Source organism: Capricornis sumatraensis, chromosome 15 (genome assembly GCF_032405125.1).
Source record: "Capricornis sumatraensis isolate serow.1 chromosome 15, serow.2, whole genome shotgun sequence".
Taxonomy (NCBI): Eukaryota; Metazoa; Chordata; class Mammalia; order Artiodactyla; family Bovidae; genus Capricornis; species Capricornis sumatraensis.
In genome coordinates, this window is record NC_091083.1 from 67,101,783 (window position 1) to 67,120,689 (window position 18,907).

The 18,907-nt window shown below is 37.3% G+C and overlaps 1 protein-coding gene across 1 annotated transcript in view; it reads left to right on the top strand.

Moving 5' to 3' along the window:
• Positions 1 to 18,907, top strand: part of ITCH (itchy E3 ubiquitin protein ligase) — a 69,082-nt gene that overhangs the window by 17,200 nt on the left and 32,975 nt on the right. Inside the window, exons 6-10 of the mRNA XM_068987604.1 lie at positions 3,418 to 3,575; positions 4,277 to 4,466; positions 5,604 to 5,699; positions 8,257 to 8,431; positions 12,679 to 12,748. Of these exons, the coding sequence (XP_068843705.1) occupies positions 3,418 to 3,575; positions 4,277 to 4,466; positions 5,604 to 5,699; positions 8,257 to 8,431; positions 12,679 to 12,748 (689 nt within the window). The remainder of the gene's footprint in view (positions 1 to 3,417; positions 3,576 to 4,276; positions 4,467 to 5,603; positions 5,700 to 8,256; positions 8,432 to 12,678; positions 12,749 to 18,907) is intronic.

Consider the following 18,907-nt stretch of genomic DNA (forward strand, 5'->3'; position numbering starts at 1 on the left):
GATTCCAGCTTGTGCTTCATCCAGCCCAGCATTTCACTTGATGTACTCTGTATATAAGTTAAATAAGCAGGGTGACAATTTATAGCCTTGACGTACTACTTTCCCAATTTTGAATGAGTCTGTTGTTCCATGTCCAGTTCAAATTGATGCTTCTTGACCTTCATACAGATTTCTCAGGAGGCAGGTAAGGTGGTCTGGTATTCCCATCTCATTAGGAATTTTCCAGTTTGTTGTGATCCACTCAGTCAGAGACTTTAGCATAGTCAGTGAAGCAGAATTAGATGTTTTTTCTGGAATTCCCTTGCTTTTCCCATGATCCAGTGGATGTTGGCAATTAGATCTCTGGTTCCTCTGCCTTTTCTAAATCCGGCTTGTATATCTGGAAGTTCTTGGTTCATGTATCATTGAAATCTAGCTTGAAGGATTTTGAGCATTACCTTGATAGCGTGTGAAATGAATGCAGTTGTGCAGTAGTTTGAACATTCTTTGGTGTTGCCCTTCTTTGGGATTGGAAGGAAAACTGACCTTTTTCAGTCCTGTGGCCACTGCTGAGCTTTCCAAATTTGCTGATATAGTGTGTGCAGCACTTTAACAGCATCATCTTTTAGTTTCAAATAGCTTAGCTGGAATTCCATAACGTCCACCAGCTTTGTTCGTAGTGATGCTTCCTAAGGCCCACCTGACTTCGCATTCCAGGATGTCTGTCTCGAGGTGAGCTATCACACCATCTTGGTTTTCCTGGTCATTAAGACTTTTTTGTGTACTTCTGGCTTGTGCTTCTGTTAGGTCCATACCACTTCTGTCCTTTGTTGTGCCCATCTTTGCTTGAAATGTTCCCTTGGTATCTCTAATTTTCTTGAAAAGTTCTCTAGTCTTTCCCATTCTATTGTTTTCCTCTTATTTCTTTGCATTGGTCACTGAGGAAGGCTTTCTTATCTCTCCTTGCTATTCTTTGGAACTCTGCATTCAGATGGGTGTATCTTTCCTTTTCTCCTTTGCCTTTAGCTTCTCTTCTTTTCTCAGCTATTTGTAAGGCCTCCTCAAACAAGCATTTTGGCTTTTTGCATTTCTTTTTGTTGGCGAGATGGTCTTGATCACTGCTTCCTATTCAATGTCATGAACCTCAGTCCATAGTTCTTCAGGTACTCTATCAAATTTACTCCCATGAATCTATTTGTCATTTCCAGTGTATAATCATAAGGGACTTGATTTAGGTCATACTTGAATGGTCTAGTGGTTTTCCCTATTTTCTTCAATTTAAGTTTGAATTTTGCAATAAGGCGCTCATGATATCTGAGCCACAGTCAGCTACCAGTCTTGTTTTGCTGACTGTATAGAGCTTCTCCATCTTTGGTTGCAAAGAATATGATCAGTCTGATTTTGGTATTGACCATCTGGTGATGTCCACATGTAGAGTCATCTCTTGTGTTGTTGGAAGAGGGTGTTTGCTCTGACTAGTGCATTCTCTTGGCAAAACACTGTTAGCCTTTGCCTTGCTTCATTTTGTACTCTTAAGGCCAAATTTGCGGTTACTCCAGGTATCTCTTAAGTTCCTACTTTAGCATTCCACTACCCTATGATAAAAAGGATGTCTTTTTTTGGTGTTAGTTCTGTAAAGTCTTGTAGGTCTTCATAGAACCGTTCAACTTCTTTGGCATTAGTGGTTGGGCCATAGACTTGGATTACTGTGTTATTGAATGGTTTGTCTTGAAAACGAACCAAGATTGTTCTGTCATTTCAGAGATTGCACTCAAGTACTGCATTTTGAACTCTTGTTGACTGTGAGGGCTACTTCATTTCTTCTACGGATTCTTGCCCACGGTAGTAAATACAGTGGTCATCCGAATTAAATTCACCCATTCCCATCTTAAAGTAGTAAAGAGAGGCAACACTCAGAGTCTCAAAAAGGTGTACAACTCAAAAGGAGTTTAAGACTCATCACCTAGGGGAAGGGAAGCAGTGTCAGAGCTGACTCTTGCTGCATTCTGTTCATGTTCTGAGGTTGCTTGGTCTTCCTGCAGGCAGTCAGCACCAATCAGGTGCTGTTACTGAGCTTTTCCGTTTATTCAGAATAAGCATTTGAGGAATGCCCACAGCAGTATGTGTCATGCCCTACTGTTCACACAGATTATCTGGAGATTTAGTTAAAATGCTCTCTCTGATATAGTGCATCAGGAGTGAAGTCCAAGATTGTGTGTTTCTAACAGGCTCCTGTGAATTGTGCTTGACTCTGGTCCAAATATCATACTTTGATTTCTGGGGACCATAATGTGAAGATGATTTAATACATGGTACTCCCTCTGTTTTGGTTCCTTGGATCTATTAAATTTTATTCAGGATTGCCGTGAGGCCCAGGGTATGAATTAGTGCAATGTAGTGGTTTTCAGTTACCAGGTAGTAGGTTATCAGAGCTTTAGCTGAATCGTCTCCAAACTAGCTAATTCATGCTCTGCCTTGTAATCAATGATTCCCCTGGGGAAAGGAATTGGCTATATTTAACTAACAGTAGTGACTTTGTATGGCACCCCACTCTAGTACTTATGCCTGGAAAATCCCATGGGCGGAGGAGCCTGGTAGGCTGCAGTCCATGGGGTCGCGAAGAGTTGGACACAACTGAGCGACTTCCCTTTCAGTTTTCACTTTCATGCATTGGAGAAGGAAATGGCACCTCACTCCAGTGTTCTTGTCTGGAGAATCCCAGGGACGGGGAAGCCTGTTGGGCTGCCATCTGTGGGGTTGCACAGAGTTGGACACGACTAAAGCGACTTAGCAATAGCAGCAGCAGTAACTTTGTATCTGACATTCCTATTCCTGTTCTCCCCCTTTTCTTTCTCTCCAACTGAAGACATTGCTCTGAAGAAACGATAGTTCCTTTAAAAAAAAAAAAGTCTGGACACCTCTGTTCTAGATCACTTGGAGCATTTTGTATACCATTTTCTGGGGTAGAAGGAGAACACCTAGCTCTTGGAAGTAAATGTACTTCCTTCTTCTGCTGTGGAACAGTAGCCTTGTTTCAGACCTAGATATTAAAGAGCTAATGAAAACCAAGAAAATGATGACAAAGTTATCTGTGGTTGTGATAAAATAGTGCCCTTTCTAAGTCATTTGGAATTTTGAGAATGTGGCTGTTTCTGCTTATGCAGGGCCTCTGAAGAGTTATTTGAAATCTGAACCAGCATACCTTATAGTTCTGAATAGTCCCAACTATTTCTGTACCCTTGAGTAACTCCTTACTCTATTTCTAGATGTGCTCTGAGAAGCTGTATGTACATCTGCCATAAGAGCTGTTTATGTATTTGGTAGGGCTGGGCAGAAATTAGGAAGCTTTTCTCAAGCTCCTAAAAGTTGTGGTCCTCCTGTTGGTTTTCTGTTAAATTTAAAGAGCATTCTTATTCCCTTCCCTGCCTTTTTACCCAGAGCGAATGCAAGTGGATCAGATGACCCTGAGGATGCAGGGTCTGGTGAAAATAGGAGGATCAATGGGAATAATTCTCCATCACTCTCAAATGGCGGTTTTAAACCTTCTAGGCCTCCAAGACCTTCACGACCACCTCCACCTACCCCACGTAGACCAGGTGTGTATTCCAGCCGTACACTAAAGATATAGATCTCAGTACTGTTTATTATAAAATTCTGTTTGGGAGTTGATCCTCAGATAAGTGTTAAGAGACACTGGTAGGTTGATTTTCAAGCTGAATTTTTACATTTAAGTTTTTGGCCAAGAATAATCTTTCTATAGTTAATTAAGATATGGCCTGTTCCCTAAGTTTGTCTGCCAGGGTTGAGGCAGATGCTCTACTAAGAATGAAAATCATGTGTGTGCTATGAGTTCCCTAGTAGTTAGGATTCGGGGCTTTCACTGTTGTGGCCTGGGTTTAGGAAACTGAGATTCTAAGTGTGCCCCAAAGCAGGAGGGGGCAGAAATCACATGTGTGCTATAAAAAGTATAGGCAGTACAGATAAGCTTGCACCTTTCTCTCCATGTTTGTACCTGCGTTGACATAAGCATTTCATAGAGTCAAGGATCTGTTTGCTTGTTCTTATTATATCCTTTCAAAAAAACAATCAGTGATTGGCAAATAACCTAACAATGGTAAATGATACTTGGATTTTTAAAGCAAAAATCATGCAAGTCAACATTTCATGTAGTAAAAATAGAAACATCTATAGTTAGATGTTAAAAATAGAAACATCTATTGTCTACCTTTTTATTTAAAATTCTATCCTGATTTTAAATTTCTAAAAATTGTTTTTCTGTTTTCCTCAAATCTTAAAGCATCTGTCAATGGCTCACCATCTACCACTTCTGAAAGTGATGGCTCTAGTACAGGCTCTCTGCCACCAACAAATACAAATTCAAGTACATCTGAAGGAGCAGCATCTGGATTAATAATTCCTCTTACTATATCTGGAGGTGCAGGCCCTAGACCATTAAATCCTGTACCTCAAGCTCCCCTCCCACCTGGGTGAGTAATTGTTTTTGGTTAACATTTGTTTCCTTTAGGCTTCTGCATAAACTTACTATTTAGTGCTGAATTCCATTCTTTTAAAAAAATATCACTGTGGTTATGCATGTGTGTTGGGAAGTCTAGAGTCAAACTGAACAAAATAGCTTGCCGTATGTGAAATTACTCCCTCATTTTAAAGCCAACTGGAAGAAAAAAAAATTTTTTTTTTTTAAGAAGGACTGAGCCTTACCAAGGCCAAGTAATAAAATAGTTGCCTAATTCAGGTTGTTTTTTCTTTGAAGGGAAAATATCACTTAAATTTTATTTCTTTGCCATTGTAAAGTCATGGCAGAGTTGAATTTAGGAAACTGAAAAATTGCAACTCAATCTCATGTACATCTCTACTTATTATTTTTAAAATTAATAATGCTGAATAGTTATACACAGATACATTGTGGCAGTTCAAAATGCTAATCAAAATTAACTAGGTGATAAGAAACTCATGATGAGGATTTTAATTGCTAAAAGACACTATATTATTTATGTGGGTAGTTAGGCCATTTTCATTTTTGAAAGCCAGATTAGGAAATTCTTTGTGTCGGGGATTAGTGAAGAGAATCTGGGTGGATTCTCTTAGAAGTAACTGGTTCTTCTAAACTCTGCTGGTTTATTCCTGTCTTTTTTACTTTGGATAAACCTACCAAGGAAACTAAAATACTCAGGTTGCCTTTGTCCTTAAGCTTGCAGGAGCACATCTGATAGTCTTATTCTTTGATTTCAACTTTTCTAGAACCCAAACTGTCCTTTGCCCTTCATTTAACAGCTCTCAGTCTTTCTTCAGATTTTGTAACAATAATTACAGTTTTCTTTGCCACTCAAGTTCTATGTATACTGTGATCAGATTGAAACAGATTTTGTCACCTGAGTGCATTGCCTCAGCCTCTTTAGATACAGAAGACATCTCCTCAAGCAGATACTTAAAGCAAGAGAAATCTCATCCGCTGTTACCCTCAGGATAACATTTCTTGACTTTATTCCTAAATTCTTTTGGTATCTGCTTTATATACTGAAATGCTCATTTGTCTCAACTCTGGGATTAAAAAACGAGGCAACTCATACATGTAGCTTATCAGCCTTTTTAATTTTGTGTTTAAGTTGGGAGCAGAGAGTGGACCAGCATGGGCGAGTTTATTATGTAGATCATATTGAAAAAAGAACAACTTGGGATAGACCAGAACCTCTACCTCCTGGGTAAGTGTCTGAATTGGAAAAAAAAGTATTCAGAACTATAGATTACATCTGTGGGGCTTCCCAGGTGGCGCTAGTGGTAAAGAACCCACCTGCCAGTGCAGGAGACATAAGAGACATGCCAGGTCAGGGAGATCCCCTAGAGAAGGACATGGCAACCCACTCCAGTATTCTCGCCTGAAGAATCCCCTGGACAGAGGAACTGGCAGGCTGCAGTCTATAGCGTCACAAACAGTTAGACATGACTGAAGCGACTTAGCACTCACACAGCATAGATTACACCTGTACAAAATTTCCCTGCCTTCCTCTTTTCCTCTTCTGTCAGTCTCGTTTCTATCTACTTTGCTTTATGATGGATGCAGACTGAAAAGAGATTCTGGGAATTGATTGACCATGATGAAATACGTTTATTTTCACTCATTTCTGACCTAAAGAAAGATTCCCTAAGTTTACTTTGTGAACTTACCTGGCTCAAACTGCAGGGTTTTAAAAGGAGGGTTTTTTCCTCCTTATTTATTTTTATTAACGTATGGTTGATTTACAGTGCTGTTAATTCTTATTGTACAGCATGCTGCTAAGTCACTTCAGTCATGTCTGACCCTTTGTGACACTAAGGACTGTAGCCTGCCAAGCTCTGCTGTCCACGGGATTTTCCAGGCAAGAATACTAGAGTGGGTTGCCATTTCCTCCTCCAGGGGATCTTCCCCACCCAGGGATTGAACCTGGGTCTCCTTCATTGCAGGCAGATTCTTTACCACTAAGCCACCTGGGAAGCCCTTGTACAGCACAGTGATTCTGTTATATATATTATTTTTAATATTCTTTTCCATTATGGTTTATCATAGAATATTTTTTCATGGGAGGATAATTCCTTTACAGTGTTATTAGTTTCTGCTGTATAACAGGGTTAGTTTTTTTTTTAACTGAATAAGAATTATAGACCCTATCATATTTATGGTAAAGTTCTTATAAAAGCTAATACATAATAGCAAAGTCATTATAAGATATTTGGAGAAATATTAATATTAAAATGGGATATATTAATATATGGTGTTAATCATTTAACATATAAAATAATTGGAAGGGAGAAAATATTTTTATTTGAGGGAAGCCAGGAATAAATACATGAAAATATTTAATCTTGCTAGTAATCTTAAATAAACACCTAAAAGGTGTTTTGTGTGTTAAATTAACATATAATATCCAGTTTTGGCGAGATTGTAGGGGAACTTTGCCTCTTAATGTTGCTGGTGGTAGTCTAAAGTAGTTACAGCTCTCACAGAAAGTATATATAACTGTAGCAATACCCATACCCTTAGTAACCCTCTCCAGGAAATGCATCCTAAAGAAGTAATGCAAAGGGAGAAAAAAATTTTCAATACATAAAAGGTATTTATTATTTTACCACAGTTGGCCTGCATGCACAGATCGAAACATTGGGGGAAAATTTTAAGGTGTCCCAAAAGACAAAACCTGAATTTGCCAAGCCCTGGCAACTGTTTACGTAACATTAATGTTATGTTGACAGTTGTTTAGCATTTACATTGTATTAGGTATTGTTAATAACCTAGAAATGATTTACAGTATATGGGAGGATGTGCCTGGTTATATGCAAAGCCTTGCCATTTTATATGAGGGACTTGAGTACCCAAGGAGTGTCCTGGAACCAATTCTGGATAATATTAAACTGATAGACATAACCCCAAACTATCAGTCAGGTAGACATCAAGTTACTTTATCAATGTTTCCTTGAATGTTATGCATCCATTTCAAATGATAAATAAAATAGTTCTCTTCTTGAGCAAAAGTGCTTTTCCTGACATCTGAAAAGCACTTGTACTCTCTGGCTCTCACATATGTTTCTGTTCCTATTAGGACTGCAACAGTGAAAAGAACATTTCAAACAAAGAAAATGAGAGCTTTTGTCTTACTGATTTGAGATTTAATCAGTTAAGATACATTGTTTTAGAAACCTGACTGATACATCTTAACTTTTAAGAAAGAGATTTTTATATACATTCCTTTTAAGTTCGCTTATAGACCATTTAAAAATATATAAAAGGTCCTCCCTGGTGATACAGTGGATAAGAGTCTGCGGTGCTGGGTATATGGGTTCGATCCCTGGTCCAGAAAGAGTCCACATGCTTTGGAGCAGTTAAGCTCATGTGCTACAACTACTGAGCCCGTGCTCTAGAACCCTACAAGCCATAGCTACTGAGCCTGCATGTTACAACTCCTGAGCTCTGGTGAGCTCGCACGCCCTAGAGCCCGTGCTCCACAATAGGAGAAGCCCACACATTGCAACTGGAGAGTAGCCCCTACTCTGCACCTAGAGAAAACCTACACAGCAACAAAGACCTAGTGCAACCAAAAAATAATAAGTAAATAAGTTTTTAAAAAACTGTAAAGTACGTACTTATAAAAGACTTCAGGTAACTGAAAAATAGTTGTGCAAGGTAAAGTCTTGCCAAATCTGTACCAGGGCTAAAATGAAGTCCCAATTAATCCTTAACAGTTTCACAAATATTTGTTGAATTCAGTTGTTTTTATCTTGATATAGCTGGGAGCGGCGGGTTGACAACATGGGACGTATTTATTATGTTGACCACTTCACAAGAACAACAACGTGGCAGAGGCCAACATTGGAATCCGTCCGAAACTATGAACAATGGCAGCTCCAGCGTAGTCAACTTCAGGGAGCTATGCAGCAATTTAACCAGAGGTTCATTTATGGGGTGAGCATATGTACTTGGCTTTATAACCTTAACGAGGGTTGAGTTTTAACCTTTTCTTACATATAAAATGTAAAGCACTAAAAAGAAGTAAAAATAGGATGGCAACCCAGTTGTTGCTATTGATGATATTATTATTTTTCGATCTTGTTTCCCATAGTCTGTATAGGTGATTTATTCTTTTCTTTTTAAAATTTCCTTAAGTTCAACTTCCTTTGCTTTGTTACTGGCAGAAAAGAAGTTCCGACAACTAAAAATTTGTTTACAAAGAATGATAAAAATAAATCCAAGCAGTGTAAAAAGAATTCAAACAGTTCTGAATTTAATACTGCCTAGCTTAGCAGAACATTAGACTGTTTGGGTCTAACAGCACCTGACTCAAGTGAAACTCACAATAAATTGAATCATTTTGTAACATGTAAAGGTAAAATTTACACACTACATTATTTAGTGCTTGAGAAGACTAAAGTTTGATTGCTAATAGAATTATGTTAAATATATTATTATGACTTTGAAGCCATATTATCTTTGGTATCAAAATGTCTCCTTTCTGGAAATCTTTTAAATTTATATAAACCAACTCACCAAGAGTTCAAGAGAAGTTGACCCTCTCCGTTGCCATCTCTTCCCTTCTACTGCCATCAGTATCATCTCTGTTAGAATCCATCAAAATAAATTCCTGTTCTCATTAGGCATTACCTTTTTGCCTTTTCTCCGTATTTCTGTTTCTTGGACTTTGTCAGCATAATAGTTACCACTCACCAATGTAGATAAATTTGTACCTTGCTCAGCAACTTTCACTTCACCACCTGGTTATGACTAAGATAACTTTCTTTCATGTAACAATTTTTCCTGCCAACTTCTGTAGACAGCTGTCAATGTTTTCCCGTTCCCGGTGGTTTTAGAAGTGAAATTGATTTTTGTCTCATCTACCTTACAGTTTTCTTTTTTTTTCCAAGTGCTGTTTTACATCTTCCTTTCTTTCTAAATTAAATCATCTTGGGTATACCTGGCCACATTTCTTTTAGGTTTGAATGCCTAGCTGGCTTGCCTTCTTTAAAGCTAGTTTCCACATGGGTGTCCAGTGGAAAGAGCATGGGCTTTGGAGTCAGACACATCTGGGTTCGAATCCTGGTTCCACAGTTACTTTCTCTGTATGATTTTGAGTAAGTTCCTTAACTTCATCAAGACTCCTTTACTTTATCTATACAATAGATCCATAGATAAAATTACCTCAGGTTTTTTTGTTTTTGAGGATTCTGTAAGATAAAGTTCCAAATTTGGGGGGTACATATTAAATGCATAAAAATGTCAGTTTTCATGTTTTTTTTTAAATCTTTTCTCTCCCTGCATTTCTGTCCACAAATGCAGATATGCATTTTGGAATACATGATCTTTTACTTTTATTGAAGTATGGTTGGTTTACAATACTTTATTAGTTTCAGGTACACAGCATAGTTATTCAAATTTTTATAGATTATGTAACATTTAAAATTACTGTATTGACTCTATTTCCTGTGCTACATAATATATTCTTGAAGCTTATTTTATATGTAGTAGTTTTTTACCTTTTAATCCACCATTGTCTTGCTTCCCTCTTCCCACTGGTAACCATTAGTTTGTTCTCCCTATGAATCTGTTTCTATTTTGATTATTCATTTGTTTTAGTTTTTGTAGTTTCAGATTCCATATATAGGTGATAACATACAGTATTTGTGTTTCTCTGACTTACTTCATTAAACATGATACCCTCCAGGTTCATCCACTTTGTTGCAGATGGCAAAATGCCGTTTTATGTGGGGGGCTGAATAGTATTTCATTGTGTATATATGGTATATATTCTTCAGTTATTCATCTGTTGATGAAACACTTACTGTTGCTTCTCTATATTTCTTGGCTATTATAAATAATGTTACTGTGAACATTAGGGTGCATATATTTTTTTGAATTCGGATATAAATATATATATATATATATATATATGTATATCCATGAGTTGAGTTGTTCTATCATATGGTAGGTCTCTTTTTAGTCTTTTTGTTGTTTTTGGGTTTTTTGGCCATGCCACGCACTTAGTTCCCCAGTCAGGGATTGAACCCAGGCCCTCTGCAGTGGAAGCATGAAATCTTAACCATTGAACCACCAGAGAACTTCCTATTTTTAATCTTCTGAGGAATCGCCATACTGTATTCCAAAGTAGCTGTATCAGTTTACATTTCTGCCAGTAATATACAGGATTCCCTTTTTCTGTACATCCTTGCCACATTTGTTATTTGTGACATTTGTGATGATAAGCATTCTGATGGGTGTGAGGTTGTCTTTCATTGTGGTTTTGATTAGTGGTGTTGAGCATTTTTCATGCACCTGTTGGCCTTTTGTATCTAGTATATGATCTTTTAAAATCCTCTTTTTAAAGACAGAAAATTCCTAAAGCACCCACATTGTGTATTGCTTCATCGCAACTTAACTGATTTGATACTCTATAAGAAATTTTTCTTGAATTGCAGCTTTTGTTCATGAACCATTTTTTCTTTTCTCCTGTCTACATTCCTACTCTTCACTCTTGTTATAGAGTGGTTCTAAATTACAAAGAACTTAAACAGCCTATTTTAGTTATGAACTGAATTGAATATTCTTAATGCTAGCTACTTAAAAAGTGGTGAGGTGTTGTTAAGAAAATCTGTTTACAAAATCTGTTTATTTGGTAGGTGAAGTGGCCTTTGTTCTGACCCTGGTTATAGGGCAGCAGATGCTCATACACTCAGCATTTTCAGCCTCAGAATGGATATGGTTGATGATGGATCATTATGTAATGGCTCTGGCCCATGGCGTCATTGTGCCTATTCTTAGCTTATCTATCTAGGGAAAGTCAGTGGGATAGGCTTGGGTCTTAGAAAAATTATCAGAGCAGTTTGTCATATGCTAAACTGCTCCAGACTGTTAACAAGGGTCAAACCTTGTATAGTGTTTCTCCTTGGCTTCCCTATTCCCTATTTTTCGTTACTGTTGTCTGTCAGGAGAAGGGCCAGTCTTTGACTGGTCTTATCTTCTATGAGCTTTTATGAGAAATAGAGTATCTCTCATATGCTTTTAAAACTTTTTAGTCAGTTAACTCAGTTTCCATAATAAATCAATGATATGGGGCGAAAAAGAGCCAACAGTGGAGGAAACTGCCATAAATTTAGACTTAAGAGCCTAAAGCAATGTGCAATATGATGATTTTGGATTCTGATTCAACCCAGTAAGTAGCCAGAGGCATTTAATAGAGATTGTGTATTAGATGACAAAATTAACATGGATTCTTTGGTAGGTGTAATAATAATACTGTGATTGTATAAGAAAATGTTCACAAATTTTAGGTGTACTAAAATAGGAGTGAAATGATAACTGTTTTTTTCCCCCTCTTTTTTTGCTCAGCAAAGAATATGAAAGAAAAATAAATGTTGGCAGTTTTGGTTACTGTTGAATCTTGTTACTGGGTACATGGGGTACACTATCTTATTTTACTTGTGTATTTTTTCCCATAATTTTTAAAGCAATTAGTCTATTATTTATTTGCCTACCTTCCAGAAGAAAGGGTTTAACTGCATCTTACTGAGAGACCACAAAGTATCCCCCACTTTATTACATATTTAAACTAAAACACACTCATTAACCCTTCATCCTACACACTCAGTATGACTTTTGCTTCTCTTTTTCCAGTGGTTGACTCCTATTTTCCATTTATCTAGCCAGACCTCTCCCTCCACCAGTGTGATAGTTTCAAATGAATTTTTGAAATCTTCTCTACAGTTCTAGGCTTATCAGTGCCTTCCAAACTGGAATTCTTTCCTTTTGCTCATCTGATAGCCTATTCTTCATATTCCTCCAACTCTCTTCTCACGATTTTGGGGTTAGAAATACAAGATTTTTCTCAGCCAGCTGATAACTTAGTACTGTTACTCTTAAGTGACTTTTGTAAGGTTTATATATTTCTCTAATTTACTGATTTAGGGGAACAGTGGTCAATTTGGGTGTAAAATTACTTGTAATACTTGAATATCAGATAGTTTCAAATATTAACAGATTTTTTTTTTTCATGAGAATGCATTGACTTTCGTTCTTGACTTTCATTCATACTTCTCTAAGATGTGGACTGTATAAGAGTATGTTATGTTGCACATGGCCAGGGAAAGGCTTATCAGAATTCATAAGCTTGCTTTCCAATTATCTGTTAGTTATTTAACCATTTTGGGGATGGTTCTTTTTAGAATCAAGATTTGTTTGCTACATCACAAAATAAAGAATTTGATCCCCTGGGTCCCCTGCCGCCTGGATGGGGTAAGTCACATGGATTTTTTAAAAATTAAATTCAGTCATGTTAACAATCACATATTTATGAATGGATGATAAACCTTGCTCTTGCTTGAGTTAATATCTGAGAAGCTTTTTGGGTGTCTTGGTTTAATTTGGAGTGCCAGATAAGCATTAAATTCCCCAAACGTTCTAAGTTACTCTTCTGAAATTTTAAAGTATTTTGCTCACTCACCATAAGAAGGACTGGATTATGATACGAAGGAAAATCGGGATGGACCTCCAGAGCATTATGCTTAGTGAAAAAAAATTCATTTCAAAAGATTATGTTCTAATATAATTCAATTCATATATCATTCTTAAAATGACAAAACTATAGAGATGAGAAATAGATTAGTAGTTGCCAGGAGATAGCCACTGACTGGTAGGTGGTTCCAAATACAGGAGTTAACATGAGTGGTTCTTATGTAGTGGTGAAACAGTTCTGTCCCTTGACTATGGTGGTGATTACACAGATCTGTACATGGAATAAAAGTTTATAGAACTATATATTACAGAAATGAATTCAAACTTTAAAAATTAGTAAAGATTGAGTTAAGTGTATAGTCAACAGCAATGTTTCAGTGTCAGTTTCCTGATTTTGATATTCTGCTATCATTGATGACATAAGATGTCATCACTGGGGTAAACTGATTGAAGGATATGTGAGATTCTTTGAACACTTTTTGCTTCATACTATAATACTTATTTCAGAATAGCTTTAAAGATGATTTTGATCATATTCGTGCTTTTAAAACACAGTTCAGAGGTTGATAGAGTTGATGTTATCTGAAAGAACAGTGGAAGGGGGAATGTGGTAGGGTACTGACTTTGTGTCCTGCACCAAGGAGTACTTGAGTAAGCTCTATTATCAAGTACCTTAGTTATTAAAACTTTGTTAATAGACTTTAAGATGAGCCTTCCCTACCAGATTATTTTATATGTGTTATATAAGTCATAGAGCTATAGTAAGTTTCTAGAATAAACATGACAATATAGAAACAGTTCTGCATGGAAGAGAAAGACTATACATCAATAGAAAGTGGAAAACAGCAGAGTGGAACCATTTATGGAACTAATTGAAGTTTCATCTTCAAGAGCTGCAGATATTTCAGAAAGTAATAATTCTAGGTAGTTTTGTTGGGAAACATCAGTTTGATAGATTGCTCTAGCATTGTTTTAGGAATGGAGGGGAAAAAAATTGATGTCCAGGTCACATGAATCTGGGCAATAAATAAAATTGGCTGTTTAAGCCTGCCTTTCAATTACAGCTCAGCTGGTAAAGAATCTACCTGCAATGCGGGAGACCTGGGTTCAGTCCCTGGGTTGGGAAGATCCCCTGGAGAAGGGAAAGGCTACCCACTCCAGTATTCTGGCCTAAAGAATTCTATGGAATTGTATAGTCCATGGGTCGCAAAGAGTCAGACTGAGCGACTTTCACTTACCACAGAATACACAGAAGAACTGTGCAAAAAAGGTCTTAATGACCCGGATAACCACGATGGTGTGACCACACACTTAAAGCTGGACATCCAAGACTGTGAAGTCAAGTGGGCCTTAGGAGGCATCACTACAAACAAAGCTAGTGGGCGTGATGGGGTTCTAGCTGAGCTATTTCAGATGCTAAAAGATGATGCTGTTAAAGTGCTACACTCACCATATCAGCAGATTTGGAAAACTCAGCAGTGGCCACTGGACTAGAAAAGGTCAGTGAAGGACAATGCCAAAGATTGTTCAAAGTACCACACCATTGCATTCATTTTGTGTGCAAGAAGGTCATGCTCAAAATCCTTCAGGCTAGCCTTCAACAGCATGTGAACCAAGAACTTCCAGATGTACAAGCTGGATTTAGAAAAGGCAGAGGAACCAGAGATCAAATTGCCAACATCCATTGGATCATAGAAAAAGCAAGAAATTCCAGAAAAGCATTTACTTCTGCTTCACTGACTACACTAAATAAAGCCTTTGACTGTGTGGATCACAACAAAGTGTGGAAAATTCTTCAAGAGACAGGAATATCAGACCACCTCACCTGCCTCCTGAGAAACCTATATGCAGGTCAAGAAGCAACAATTAGAACTGGACATGGAAACAACAAACTGGTTGAAAATTGGGAAAGGAATTTGTAAAGACTGTATATTGTCACCCTGCTTATTTAACTTATATTGAGAGGACATCATGTGAACAGGCTGGATGAAGCTCAAGTTGGAATCAAGATTGCCAGGAGAAATACCAATAACCTCAGATATACAGATGACACTACCCTAATGGCAGAAAGGGAGAGGAACTGAAGAGCCTCTTGAAAGTGAAAGAGTGAGTGAAAAAGCTGGTTTTAAACTCGGCATTCAGAAAACTAAGATCATGGGATCTGGTCCCATCACTTCATGGCAAGTAGATGGGAAAAAAATGGAAACAGTGACAGACTTTATTTTCTTGGTTTCCAAAATTACTACGGATGGTGACTGCAGCCATGAAATTAAAAGACATTTGCTCCTTGGAAGAAAATCTATGACCAACCTAGATAGCCTATTGAAAAGCAGAGACATCATTTTGCTGACAAAGGTCCATATAGTCAAAGCTGTGGTTTTTCCAGTAGTCATGTATGGATGTGAGTGTTGGACCATAAAGAAGGCTGAGTGCCAAAGAATTGATGCTTTCAAACTGGTGCTGGAGAAGACTCTTGAGAGTCCCTTGGACAGCAAGGAGATCAAACCAGTCCTAAAGGATATCAACTCTGAATATTTATTGGAAGGACTTTGCTAAAGCTGAAGCTCCAGTACTTTGGCCATCCGTTGTGAAGAGCTGACTCATTGGAAAAGACCCTGATGCTAAGAAAGATTGAGGGTAGGAGGAGAATGGGGGCGATAGAGGATGAGATGACTTGATGTCATCATTGACTCAATGAACAAGGTTGAGCAGACTCAGGGAGATAGTAAAGGACAGGGAAGCCTGGCATGCTGCAGTCCATGGGGTTGCAGAGAGTCAGACACGACTGAGTGACTGAACAACAATTGCCCTTGAAGTAATTTGTCCTTAACATTCCTGTGAATCAGATAAAAAATGTAATAGTTCATAGTTATAACTATTATTGTTACTAGCTTATAAAACAAAAGGAAGGCATATGAAAGTGGTGAAGGTCCTTATTCACCAGTGTCTGGTAGTTTGGTAAGGGGTCTTTTGGCTCTGTGGGACCTTATAATGGACAGTGTATGATTGTTTTGAAGTACCTTAGAAAAAAATGTTCTTAGAGAAAACATTTTTTCTTTAGAAAAAAATGAACTAGAGCTGTTTGGTTGCATTTCCTGACATGAATGGTCTTAGCTTTATTTCAGGAGTTGTTTTACATTCATGTTACAGAAGAGAAGCTGTTGGACTGAAACATCTGTAGGTTGTGTATTAATCCTCTTGGTTTTATTGCAGAAAAACCTTGACCTGATTTGCTTTTGTTAGAAACACAAACTAGTTTGTATCTTCTCTAGGGTAGCTGTTAAGAAAAATTGTTTCTTGCTCACAGAAGCATGAATTGCAGTCTGTGTTGCCTTTATTTGAAAAGCCTTTCCTGCAGAGCTAGTCCTTGTTTCTTTGTTTATCATTGCATCATCAGGATCTTTCTCATTTTAGCCAGCAACACCTCCCTGAAATACTCCCTCTAGAGACCCAATCCCTCCTTGTGTATGTTATCAGAATTTTTCCTTGGTTATTTTATGTTCTGCTTATTTTTAGGTTTCATGCTCCTGAAGTTGAGATGCAGCCCCTCCCCCTTCTTAAATGAGTTCATGATCATCCTGTTATTTAGACTGAGCACTGCTTTATTTGTGAACTGAACTCTTCCTTTGGGGCATATGCTTTATTTGTGGAGCCAGGGATGGCTCTGGTATTAAGTGAGAAGCACCTGATAGACCCTCATCATTGATCCAGGAAATAAAATCCCAGTTTATAGCCTGTGTTGGTGTTCTGAAATTGTCAGCATTATTTTTGTGATGCCATGTATTTTTAAATCCCACTTCCTTACCCTTTCGGACTTTTGTATGCTTGGACTAGACATTACTATATTAGAAGCTGACAGTGAAGAATTTATAACACATGCAAACTGTAGAGGCTGGAGAACAAAGAATGCTTTTGGTTCAACAATATAGTCTAATAGGGCTTTTTATAGCTGGTTTACCCATCAAGTACAAAGCTGTCTTCTCATTTTCAGAGTTGCTATGAAAGAATACATAGAACATCAAGAAGCTTCTGTTGTTCAGTGCCTTACTCATCAGGTCAGGAAATGGTTTGCTGTGTATTCAGGTTTGGTGTTCAGTAATTTCAGAATTGTTTATCATATGATTTTTCAACAAAGTAAGAAATCAGCTCTGTAATCACAGCACATCTCATTAAGCACATGAGCCTTCAGTTTGCAAGTTTGAGGTCCCATCTTTGAAGTTTTGGTCTTCACACCCTCTTGCAAGAAATGCTGGTATCAGCACTATATACTTAGATCAAACATAGGAATAAGTTTTCTTTTTTTTTTCCTGGGTATCATTTTGTTAACCTACCAAAGCACTTCATTTTGTTTTCTGATTTGAGGTACAACCATTAAACATGGTTCACAAGAAAATACAATGACTATTCAATTACAATTACAGGAGTTTGAAACCTCACTTATTGTACATACAATACTTTTACGACTTCATACAACTGTACAGTCTGTTTAAGCTAAGTTTGAGTTTATTGCTAACCAAAAGACCAACATCAAAGCCCTATAGTTTTGTAACAACAGAAGAATAACTTACGTTAGGAATCCACTACTTTAAAAACCACTTGACTAGTGATGTGTATGGTTTCCTTATTCTCTTAAGCTTTCTTTCCACTTTATCTTACCTTGTGTTAGCCTTTGATGGAGTTGTGTTTTCGTTTTGAAATGTTTTTAAGCTTTTATTTAGAAAGCCTACCTAGTAAAGTCACAGAACTACAAATGTGTGAGCTGTAATCTAAGTGCACAAACTAAATATTTAAAATGTCAAAAAGCATTATTCAGATTTTTCATTGAACAGAGAAACTGTTTGGATAAGACATTTTAAAATGATAAAGACCAAAGCACACCAAAAAAAAAAGTTTTGAAATAAGGCAAAACTACTCCAAAGCCTTAAATCTGTTTATCTGAAAAGAAAAAAATGGGAAATCTCCATGCCATCCCTAGCTTCCTGCCACCATTCAATAAACATTGACTGTGAGTAAGATGAGGGTGTCCTTAGCTGAGGTCAGTAACTCACCAGGGCTCTCAGACCTCAGACTCCTTGGAGAACCCAGGCAATGACTCTCTTCATGTTAGGTTTTTGAGAGAATCTCTGGCCCTGAAATCTGAACTTATATGGCAGTTAATAGATAAATATATACTCAACTAGGCACTTATGATGGTAGTTTTAGATTACAAAAGTTACTTAAGATTGTTGGTGTACAAGAAATTTATAAATTCTGTAAGTGTATTTAAAAATTTAAATTTAAACTTTCTGGAACATTGACTTTTTTATTTATTATGTAGCTAACTATAGTACTGTGGATGCTTCTTTTTGCCTCAGAGACAGTTCTTAAAGTTGGTTACATGTTTCCACAGTCTAGGTGGCATGACCAGCAAAGTCACAGTTACTATCTAGGGTGTGTCACAAGATGCAGAGTCCATTTCCTGTATTTTATATATTCAGAGGTTTTGTTTCCATTTTAGGCTCAGCTGGTAGAGAAAGTAGCAGAGCTGTCGGGAGCAGATTCATGATACTCACCAATATATTCCTTCTTTCCTAGCACCAGCCTTACCCCCACCTTCCACCCCCCTACCCCACTGCTACTTGAGATCATGGATTCAATGCTGGAGAGAAGTTGAAAGTTACCAAACACTACCTTGACAAGGCCTATATTATATATAATTTAGCCTAACGCTCATTCTGCAATATCTTGCTTAAAGAAAAGTCCAAAAGTTTTACATAAGTGTTGTTTGGAAAATAGACATGAACTTTCAAACCATAGGAATAAAAATTGGTTTTCTCACCATGGAGTTAAGCTTACTTTTTTTTTAATTGGTAATTTTAAGGTAACCATGCTTTTTAAAAAGTGGAAATCCATTTTATAATATTGAATACTTAAGTGTTCATTTTGAGACATCTTGGCCAA